We start from the raw sequence: 11,709 nt of genomic DNA on the forward strand, positions 1-11,709 counted from the left end.
CTGTGACTCCTGCATACAATCTTTGGGCGCGCTGGGTCCTTTCAGTCATCTGTTTGGACCCAGTCCGTGACAAATATAGGTTGAGTATCCCTTTTCTGAAATGCTTGGGACCAGAAGTATTTTGGATAAAGACTAATTTTGGATAAAGGATCTCTCTTCTTACCTGTGTCCGCTTTGTTGTTCAGGGTTCTCCCAGCGGTCCCAGAGTGCTTCCTATCCATTGTTCAAGTTTCCCTAGAGAAATTCAGGTAAAGAAAAGGGAGTGGAACTGCTCTGGGAAAGCCCGAACAACGGACAGGAAGCATTCTGGGACCACGGGGAGAACCCTGAAAAATGGAACAGACAGCAGGGAGAAACCGAATAGGAGGCAGGGGGAAAGGTTCCGCTGACTACAGGAGAGGTCAGACACCTCTTTCCTGTACCCCCCTCAGTTGTGAGTATTCCTTATTTGAACTTCCCTTTTCTGAAAAAAATCAGATTTTGGATCATTTCGGATAAAGGATTTTTGTATATGGAATACTCTGTACATTATATCTGAGATCATTGCTAAATTCAGATGCAGTGAGAATGCAAATTGACTTTCTTATGGAAACACCGTTGTCAGCTTATAGACTGGGGAAATGTTGCATTAATCAATCAATTAAGAAATTCTTACAACTATAGAAATAAATGTGGCTAAACAGTTTTTCACAATGTACTGATTTTATTTTATTTTCACGCGGCGGGTTGCCTTTAAATTATACTTTGAAATCTTAAGGCAGAATGGGGAAAGTGCTGTTAGTATGGATGGATTAATGAACACAAGGTCTTCTAATAGAAAAGATCTATTGGTCTCTTAGGAAATCTGTATCTATTTTCCAATAAATATCCTATTAAAACGAGAACCTTGCTTGTTTCTAGAAATTTCACTTCCACCAATCAGCCAGAATGCAGCTCACTAGAGAGAAGACATTCATCAAGTTACACAGAGGCTCCGTCTGTCGCCCTGAGCTATTGCGACCAAGTCACAGGAAAGAGATACACAGTAGCATGTTCTGCATTTATTTATTGCGCTTTACATTGATAGATATATGTTTGTGCTGATGGGGATGTTCCTTCCACGACAGTAATTTATTTTGTACATGCTTTTCTGTTTTTGTAAACGACTACAACGTGGAAGCAGTGTTCTTTCGCAGATGCGGTGATGGCATTTTAGATAAGTTGCCATCTTCATCATCTAGGCAGGTTTTGTGTGGCGTGAAGACATTGAAGACATATTGCTCAGTCATGCCAAAGGTGCAGAAGAAAATTATATTTTGTCTGGCTGGCACGTTAAGCTTTGTTTGTGCCCTCGGAATCGCAGCAGTCCTTGGAACCCAGCTGTGGATCAAAGCGACGATTCTCTGTAAAACTGGAGCCTTGTTAGTCAACGCTACCGGGGATGAGCTCGAGAAGTTTATTGGGGAAATCCAGTATGGCTTGTTCTATGGACAGAGAGTCAAGCAGTGTGGGCTCGGAGGGAGACCAACAAAGTTTTCATGTGAGTATCCAGAATGTTTTCATTTTTTACACTAGTAGGAATGTGATAATGTACTTATTGGAATCACTAAATAAATTTAGATTCTAAAAAAAAACTTGCCTTATACAGGGAGCTTCTCCTGCAAGAAAGAGCTGAGCTAGCCCTGTATAACACTTGGGTTTGTATTCACTAAAGGGAGAGGTTGCACGAGAGTTCTCCTTAAGCTCTTTGACTTCACGATATATTATATAGAGCTAACCCCAGTGAACTTTTGCTGCAGGAACAGCTCTTCTAGCTGGGGAAACTTGCCAGTTTGGCCCTCATAATGAATAGTAAATCCACAAAAACCACAACATTCATGCGAACTCTCTGTTTTGTGAAAAAAGGCCATAGTTAAAGCTTTAAGGTATCTGTGTTGTTTTTATGTTATTAATAAACTTAACAAGGAAGTAATAAAATTACAAATGTGCTCAAATTTATTTACTCAATGCACTAGATAAGGCATTTTAGGTTTTAGGACAGCATATGTAAGATCATTAATCAAATTAATTGTCAATAAGCTCTTTGGTTTCCTAAAAGCAATGTCTGTTGCCGCACTGATCCTTAAATGTTACCATATACACATTCTGACGTAAGAGAGGCTTAAGCTATTGGTGTATGGATATACTATTACTAGAGCAGTTATCATTGTGTATTCGTAACACAATGTTCTGTCTCACATTGGTAGTAAACAGCAGGTGTTCTTAGCACCAGCCTTAAATGAATTATTAAGCAGGTTTTCTTTAACAAGATACTCACCTAAGGCTGGCCTTCTGGTAACTTTATATAGCACAGAGATGCGTCAATGCCACAAGATCTGTAACAAACGGATCCAACATGCAAAACCCCTTTACGTAGTAACTACGCTACAGAACAGGCAAAGGGACAGCTGCAAAACAAAGATTCAATTGTAGGAATATTAATTATTAAAAACATTTTTCATTTTTGTTCAGAAAATCTGGTAGAAATTATTTGATCGTATATAGCACAAGTGCCACGGCTTATTTCTTGGGGTTAATTTGGGATAATGTTTAGGTCTCTGTGGTCATTTTGAATATTGTTCTGGTCTGAACACTGACCACAGGTCAACAAGTGTTATAACCATTACAAATGCGAATTCATTCAAAAACAAGACCACTGATGGTCCAAAGATGGTTGAAAGCTATTGGTTTTTAGATGGGACATAATCACCAGTTTGATTTGACATTTGAGAAAAGTCAGAAGAGCTTTGATGGAAACAGCATCTAAGAGCACCATTAAATCCCTGCGACGTTGCTTTTGAGAATATGGAAATCTGTGTCTACCTATTATAAGAAATCCAATAGATAAATAAAGGCTCCAGGCACTCAAGAGTTCCAATGTCAGGCAGATTTATTGGGCTAAAGAACAACGTTTCGATCTCACAAAGAGACGTTGGAACTCTTGAGTGCCTGGAGCCTTTATTTATCTATTGGATTTACTGGAGAACTGACCCTTCCTGGCACAGTTAAGCACCTGGGTTCTTTTGGAGTGTGCAGATTCCTCATTCTGGTTAGCTATTATAAGAAGCCATAATATGGACAGAGATTACAAACATTAATATAAGATCAATTAATTAGTCTGCCTATACTCAACCGCAGACTGATACCATCGAGGACCCCAGGGTAAAATATTTTGTGAGCTCTCCACTAGACCCCGCAAGGCACTAGATATTAAATGTGAAGTGTGTGGATAAGGTATTTTATATAAATATACACAGAAGGCTCTACAACTACAATCATCAACATGCTCTGTGATAAGTACATTGCGATTAATTAAAGAGGAATTTGCTGACTTTGCGTGGGAAAAGCCATCTCCCTGTGTTACTCCCGCCCAATTTCCCATCAATTTCTGGGTCAGCAATTCGTTTTCACAAAGGTCACTGATACACAAGATGCAATTACTTTACTGTATTGCATTTTTCTGGTCATTTCAATGAATCACTTTGATCAAACAATTGGCTGTGCCATGTAAAAACAGTAATGATGCTATAACTAAAAAAAAAATCACCATGGGATAGTTCCAATAAAATGAAACAGCATCCCTATAAAATCAGAGAGAGAGAGAGTGCTGTCCATGCTATGTGATTGATCTGTGCATGTATAAGTTAAAAGACTTGGAATATAAATGAAGTTATAATTAAACAGAAACCTGCATAAAATGTTACATTTCAAATAGTAAGTTATTCCAAAATGCAATTATGCTTAACCTGTCAAGTGAAGCACCTACTGAAATACCCTTTGACCTCAATAGAAGTAGCTTTTGGAAAATATATTTTTTTTTTAGGGATGCGTTATACCCTATAGTATGCTGGGTGGATTAGTAACTGACTTCCTTCTGTGGGTTTATACAAGTTTGGAACATTTGAACAGGCCTTATCACCATTGCAAACAATGGAATAGTTGATCAGTATTATTACTCCATTGGTGCTAGGGTGATGAGAGAAGTTTACAAACTTTGCACCAAAATCATTTTTCCTGCATACAGTCCAATGCTTCTTCTGCTACACAGATGGTGCATATAATGGTTTACTTTGGTTGGGTCTTGGCTTGCACATCCTTCCTGCTGAGTGACGTCATATGACATCATATCCAAAAACTCAGCCTCAGAAAGAAGCATGACACCATGTAAGATTGTTATGCTGTCAGTAAGATGTTGACCTCTATAATGTAACTATGTCAGTTACAAGCAAGATCTCTAATCTGGCTACCTGGCCAAATGAGAAGTATTGCATTGGGCCTTTTAATCGCCCAACAGGACAAGCTGCTGCATTGTTTTGATTAGGTATTTGGTGTAGGCCTGAATATGTCACTGTGTGCATCCTCGTGTGATATACATGCATTCATATACATTGTTCATAAGGGGGAAGCATGTCACCCTAAATAATGGTACAACAAGTGGGCATAATCCTTATGGACATAGAAATGTGTCAGGGTGTTTTTTTAGTCCTCAGTAGCCAACTCTGTCCATGTGAATACATTAGTACACTGGATCTTATAATCATGTTTTGGCTGTCATAATGATGATATTCTTGTTTATGTGTCTAGTTTTTCCAGATCTGCTGAGTGTTATACCTGCCAGCGTACATGTAAGTGTTGTCATCTTCACCACAGCACTTATCATCTTTGCTCTGGTGGGAACCGGTTTCTTCATGTTCAATGCCTTTGGAAACCCATATGAGACTTTCCATGGTCCTGTAGGATTGTATTTCTGGAGCTTCCTGTCATGTAAGTAGGGATCTTGAATCTTGATCTTCAAGTAGATCCATAATCTAAACGCCATATGAATAAAACGATGTTTTTCAAACATCTCATTAGATTAGTAAAAATGCTGAGTTCAACTTCCATAAAACTTGATATGCTTATACCTCATTCTTTTGTCTTTACATTCCAAAAAAATAAAGTCACATATGCTTAGGTAAAAGGAACAGTTTTGCAAATATTAAATCCATTTGTGTGATATAGCAGATACAATAGCATAAAATGCTATGTATAACACAAGTCAAGCAAACTTCCTTAGTTCAAATATGCAACAACGTTTGTCTCCCACACCATATTTAGAATATTTCAAAGGTTTTTTCACCTTTGTGTCAGATTTGGCTGATTTGCAATCCACAGATAATTCTCCATATGCAACACCAGAGAACAGTACATTTACATTTCAGAAATGTTTTTCCTACCGCTGTATTACGCTGTAACGGGAAAGCAATAACACAGAAACAACATATCAATGACTATAAGTAAGATTCATGTTGAAAGAAAGAATGAAATCAGTTTAATCTGATTATATTTCATTCTAGAAGTTTAATTGAGAATGAGAGAATTGTATTTTGATGAACTTCTTTTGTGGGTTTTTTTTTAGCTTCCTGCGGCAGTCTTGTTTTGATCCTCTTCTCTTCGGAAGTCAAAATGCACAATCTGACAGAGAAAATTGCAAATTATAAAGAAGGAGGGTTTATATTCAAAACTCAGAGCGAGCATTTTGAGAACTCATTCTGGATCGTTCTGGTTTGCACACTTGTGCACGTCTTAAATATCTTTCTAATTCGATTGGCTGGATTTGATTTTCCTTTTACTAAATCTAAAGATCTTGATACAAGTTCTGGGGCAATTGACCTAATGTATTAAGATTACAGAGTACGGAACATGAACATTTAGAGAGGGCAAGCAATATTTGCTTGCCACTTGAAAAGGAGCACTAATGTGGTAGTATTCTTTAAAGAAGCAGGCTGAAACTCTCGGGTGAGGTGGCAGGTCTTGCCTAGTAGCACAGGAACACATTTGGCATGTACCCCATCCCCCAGCACATTGGTCTCTGTAGACATACACATTGATTGTCCACGACTTAATGAATATGTTATGCAAATGATGTGCAATCTAGGGCCATGGCCAATTGAATCAAATTGAAACTCAAATTAAATCTGTAAATTGAACCTTAAATACAGCTGCTGAAAATTCAGCAGCAGGAAATGGTGTTCTATGCTATAAATGTTATTTATAGCATAGAACACCATTTATAGCCCTGTCATAAGATGTATAAACTAAAGCACAGAGAGGGCATCAAGGGGTCCTGGCGTGACACTTGATGCCTTTTTATTATTATCGGTTCTTCCCACAAATATTTATAACAAGACCTCTGGGTACAATTATCCAAGACCTCTTGGGTAAATCACAGTCTTTGCATTGGATCCAGTTGAACCATCTGGGGGGGGATCCCAACCCAGTATGAGACACAAGTGAAAGTTAATTGCCTGACCTGAAATTCAGTCATTTCTCTTATTACTAAACATATTTAATAAGTAAGACTTTCTCACTTATTATGTTTGCCAAGAATGTGACTTGCAAGTTGTAATAAAAAGACCTAAAGAAATCAGGAGGTGCCGGTTAGTTTCCAGCATTCCCAACATTCTTTTTGATGCAAAAACACCATGTATTGCAGCTCAGACCCAAGATCCATGTTGGAAAAAAACCCTATATAATTAGATAAAGCCAACCTGTTTTTTGGTGGTGCACCCCTATGACCTATGTTGCATGTCTCCCATTGTAATCAGTAGACTTGGGCGCCGGCCAATTGATGCCAGAGGAGGACTCTGCAGGCGACCAATAGAGTCGTTCGCACAGCCCCTTAACCCTTGATGGAGAACCTACAGATTTCCACTTCTGTCAACCCCTGCGATGCAAAATACAAAAAGAATGAATTGTGTACCAATGCATCCACAGTCCATTTTTGCATTTCAATATTTGCTTTATTTGATAGATCACTAGTTTGTTTTATCCTCATAAGAAATTTACAACAAATAGTTCAGGTGGGTCATGGACCTTTAATATGCATATGGGAATGTGAAGGAAAGATGGTGTCAGAATTGATGGAAAGTAGGAGACTATCGGGGGGCCCGAAAATCATCTGCCGTAAACATGGGAAGACAAGAAGAAGACAACCACCAGAGGACAAGAAGTTGGTTATCTAATTTGTATACAGCTCAGATGATTATCTTTAATAGTAAAATTAACTTAATGTCTCTTTCACTGGATGTGCATATGTAAATGTCTAAATGTTATATATTATGTATTATCTTTTTTTTTGCATGCCCTTTACATAAATTTTCCAAATTCCAAATTTAGACACACCAAGCCATTTTTCTGCATACGTCATTACAATGACAGAAGAAAATATTACTAATAAGATAGCCCTTCAAACCATCATGTCTGATAGAGCAGTAAAATATTATTCATCTTGTAACAATGTCATTAGAAATTTTATTTGGTTAATTTATATAATTTTAGACATGGAAGCATTCATATTTAAAACAAAAAATATAACTAAAAAAGAAATAATTGAGAATTTATAGAAATAATAATGTGCCAAACATTTGTGGAAATGGACAGATTGATTAAAATCAGTATTTTTAATTACGCTAACGAACTTTAAATAAATATATTAAAAAAAACAAATAATTGTGTTATTTTATTCTTGAACGGCTTTAATACAAAGAGAAACAAAATGTGTTTTAACATGTACAAAATATAATGTAAAGGTATCAAGCTCAGGGCTGCATGTATTAGATGAGAATACTGCTTGTGTAATAACAGGAGTCATTTGTTTCCATGTTTCGGTATTAAGTTTGATGAAAACCACTGTGTTTGAGAGGCCATGTTAAAAAAAAAAAGTAAAAAGAATATTACAACACAAAAGAAATGTCGGTGCAGGCAATGTGTAACATTTGGATAGGCATGAACAGATATAATCCCCCAAGAAAAATCAGGTGTGTGCTCATATATTGGGTATAATGTTAACGGCCCAAACTTGGGTTTTCTATCGAACATTCCACCATGTACGGACCTTTATTGTTATTCAGACATCGTTTCTGGCTAAATCGGGACAGCGCCTGCATCTATGTAACCTGCATGATTCAGTTTTCCAAGTCTCCCAGGTCCAAGGAGCATCTGGTCACACTACATGATATACAACTGACTTTCTAATGAATCCATTTCTATTACAAGCATCTACAGATTTCCAATAGCAGTTTACAGAGGCGGTAATTAAATTATCTGTGATACAACAGGACAGGTAATTACACTATGATGAACAACATGTAGGATCACATTCTAGACACTGGGATTTTAATAATGGCTGGCTTTGCTTTCTGGGAGAAATATCTGGGCATTTTTATCTTACCAAAGTAACCATAGGGATTTATTTACCAAAGTGCTTGTTTGTTTCAACCCACTGTAGAGTCTCTAAATCAAAAGAGCAACCCAATGTCTAAGAGGACATGTTCTGGGACTCATGTCCTGTAATGAGTATAAAGGTTAATGAAGATGGCCATTTGCAACCTGCAACTGGCCTACAGCAAGGGGTAGGCAGGCAAAGTAACAATTTACTCATCTAAAAAAAAAAACTCATGAAAAATAGATTCTGCTATTTGTCCTCAGTTTAGAAATACCCAGTGTTTTTCTGCTTTTTTGCTTTTTTCTTCAAGTTATTGGGCAATAAGTACAAGTAGTGTTTTGCTATTTCAAAACCATTTTTTTCCAAATCTGGTAATTCTGCCCCATGTGCTATTTCAGGTATTTTCGAAGATTTTTTTCCCCACGAAGACGAACAGGAAGTCAAACATGAAGAAGTTGGCCGGTCCCCAAGTCTAATTATTATGTATTGATTTATATACTGTAGGGCCACCATATTCCACAGCGCTGTACAACTGGTAAACAAGTAGTGCATCTGATAACAATCTGGACTTAGAGAAACAAAAGGTGAGGAGGACCCTGCTCAAACGAGCTGAGGAGAAAGATGATGGCCCCAAATAGGAGAGGAGGCATTTTAGGCTATGGGGCATTCCTTTTAGAACTTCACTACGTATATACAGTACATGTTGGAACTTATAAATGTTGCCAAATTCAGAGGTTTTGTTTATCATTGCCAATGGGCTGCACATTGCCACACTTCATGGTATTTAGTTGCAATCAGGAAAGAATGAACCATCTCAAGTGTTTATATTTCCATAGTGACAGTGGGAGCGTCACTGTGGTTGTGTACTTTGTCAGCTTTTTTCCCGATGAGCAGAGAGTAGGCTTATAAGATTTGTTTGCATAAATAAATATATAATGGGGAAAGTCACACTATGAAATGAGCAACACAAAACAGAAAGCCTTGGGCATTACAGGGAACAAATCTGGTCCTCCTGATCAAAAACAATTTGGATTTCAGGTGAGTTCACAAGTTTTGAATGTTATTTCTTTTTACTTTTAGTTTTTGGAAGTAAGCAGTGAGTTTATGTCATATACAATAAGCCCCCTATATCTGCAGTCCTTTAGTCAACATTGCAGGTGTTGCGTAGAATGCCACCCTAGACATTCCCGTCTGGGGTGTTAAAATAATTGTTTATGGGAAAGCTGATCTATTGCTTATCTATAGAAGTAGTCCTCCCTTAGACTTTAATAAGTCATACAGTCCCCGGGTGATTAACAGTGGCTGTATTATAAAAAAAAATGTTTGTCGATTAGATTGGGCTAAAATAACCGACCTAAACACAAATGTGTCCTACTATGTTGCTTTGACAAACCATTGTATTAATGATGCAAGTTATAAGAACAATGGTAAACTTTCAGGTGAAAGTTTTAAAAATCTTTAGGTGTTATTTGATAAATACCAATTAACTGATGTTGTTAAAGACGTCTTTTTTGATTGGTCAGTGCTTTGTGTTTCACACCTATAGCAATCTGAATCTAATGCCAAACAGCAAAATACATAAAAGCGTCCAATGTTTTATTTCCAATTCATTTCACACCTAAAAATCATAATAATTAATGAATAGGTTATTTAATCATTCATAGCCGTATCCAGTGACACTGGTTACAAGCAGGGGTAGCTTGTTTCTTACTACAGTTTCCAGGTAACAATATTTTATCTTTGTTGTAATCTAATACTTTCTATTAGGTTGTTTACAGTGCAAAGAGCTTGAACAGTCACCTAAAAGGCCGTTCCGGCGATTTATACATTTCTATGAAATATATCCCAAGTGTTTGTATAGGGTGTTTAATATGCAATTTCCCAATCAATATACTATCCTATTACCCAGACAAAAGGCATGACAGCAGCCTCATTATACAGCCCAACTCAGCAACACCAATAATCAGTAACTAACAAAATCAATGCATCAATATAAAAATAAATATGTTTTCTCTGCCAGATGATTCTTTGATCCCATCCTTCAATGCAGACTGTGTATTTTTATGTGTATACATGATGCACATGTTAATTTTGTTGGATAATTGTTAATATGGTATAGGCATCCCTGGCTAAGTGCCCTGAATGAGCAGAGATCAATGTATTCTTACACTATGTAAGTGTTTTATGAGGGCATCAGTGTCATAAAGTCTGGTATAGCTCTTTCAAGTCAGTGAAAGCTATTAATATAACCAGAAATAGGAATTTATAAGTCTGTTAGGGATAGTGACGAGAAAAGCAAACACATTGACATTGGAGAGAAAATGGGAAGACGGGATTGGATGTGGATATACATTTGTTAAAGCTTTAAACTGTATGTAGGATGAAGAAAACTAAAAATACCCATTGTTTGCTGGTGGACTGAAAAATGGTAGTAGATAGTAGATTGCAGCTGAACCACAGTGTTGGGCTGAATGGGTAACAATGTGTATTCAAACTGAATAAATAAACAGTGGCAAATTCCTGTTACATTTTTCCGACCTGTGGTCTGTAATTGAGTAGAGTCACTATGTGCCTGGAATGTGATTTGGCTTCCTATCACCAAACACTGCAAGGTTTCAAATGACCGATTAATGATAAAAGAGCAGTTGAAGCCTTAACTGTTGGGTTAAAATACATTTTCAATGTACTTGACCATCGGATTTTTGTAGTTATGGAAACTAGAGCAATGTATTATTAAGTATTACAATTACCAGTATTCAGCATAATAATGACAGCATCCAAATCAAATGGTTGTAAAATCTAGAATTACCGTAGCTTTATTAGTACAGTTGTGTTTTTTTTTCTTCTTCAAGAAAATATGTTCTCAGTTCAAGTACACACACCTATTAAACATTTTAGATCCAAAACAATACACAGGCTCAACCACCTGTCTTACAATGATCTAAATACCATTCACAAAAATATTTGTTAATGATACTTTCTTATTATAAGCTAGTATAGCTACCAGCAAAGAAAAGCAGTAATTAGCTTATTTTCTTTAGAAAATACACAAATAACTTTTCACGGAAAAGTAAAGTAAAAATAAAGGTGTCAACTTTACCCAATGTTCGTATTTTCTTTCCAGAGCTAACATGGTACACTCTATATCTGTGTTTAAGGTTCAGGTGCCACTAATTCATCTTTATTCCATCCTTCTTCAGGGTGCGCATTGTCATTCCTCTTGAGCTTTGGGATCCGCCAGATCTAGAAGTATATAAAAGGGTGGTTAGAAAGATGAAATGATCAGGACAGACAATTAGCCCTGCAAACATTCACCACTAACATGAAATAGTCCCTTAAATCTAGACAGAATATACACAAATCTTTTACCCTGATTGAAAACCATAACATATAAATAAATGTTTAGCTGATCGTTTCTCTTCAGTTCAGAACTTGATACTGTTTCTTGTGTGGACTTCTATTATATTTCTGTCCACTGCTTTGAT

At 36.8% G+C, this 11,709-nt stretch overlaps 1 protein-coding gene across 1 annotated transcript; it reads left to right on the forward strand.

Moving 5' to 3' along the window:
• The first annotated feature begins 1,028 nt into the window (after positions 1-1,028).
• Positions 1,029-5,823, forward strand: CLRN1 (clarin 1). Its single transcript, XM_053460681.1, has 3 exons — positions 1,029-1,519; positions 4,603-4,782; positions 5,417-5,823. Exons 1-3 carry the CDS (start codon positions 1,267-1,269, stop codon positions 5,680-5,682), a joined length of 699 nt encoding a protein of 232 aa, XP_053316656.1. The 5' UTR covers positions 1,029-1,266; the 3' UTR covers positions 5,683-5,823.
• The last annotated feature ends 5,886 nt before the right edge of the window (positions 5,824-11,709 follow it).

This window comes from Spea bombifrons, chromosome 3 (assembly GCF_027358695.1).
Source record: "Spea bombifrons isolate aSpeBom1 chromosome 3, aSpeBom1.2.pri, whole genome shotgun sequence".
In the NCBI taxonomy this organism is placed as follows: Eukaryota; Metazoa; Chordata; class Amphibia; order Anura; family Pelobatidae; genus Spea; species Spea bombifrons.

Bases quoted from the DNA above. Each gene is read 5' to 3' on its own strand.
- CLRN1 (XM_053460681.1), top strand. From the start codon at position 1,267: ATGCCAAAGGTGCAGAAGAAAATTATATTTTGTCTGGCTGGCACGTTA. The intron at 1,520-4,602 runs GTGAGTATCCAG...TTATGTGTCTAG, and splicing joins GAGACCAACAAAGTTTTCAT to TTTTTCCAGATCTGCTGAGT. The intron at 4,783-5,416 runs GTAAGTAGGGAT...GTTTTTTTTTAG, and splicing joins TTTCTGGAGCTTCCTGTCAT to CTTCCTGCGGCAGTCTTGTT.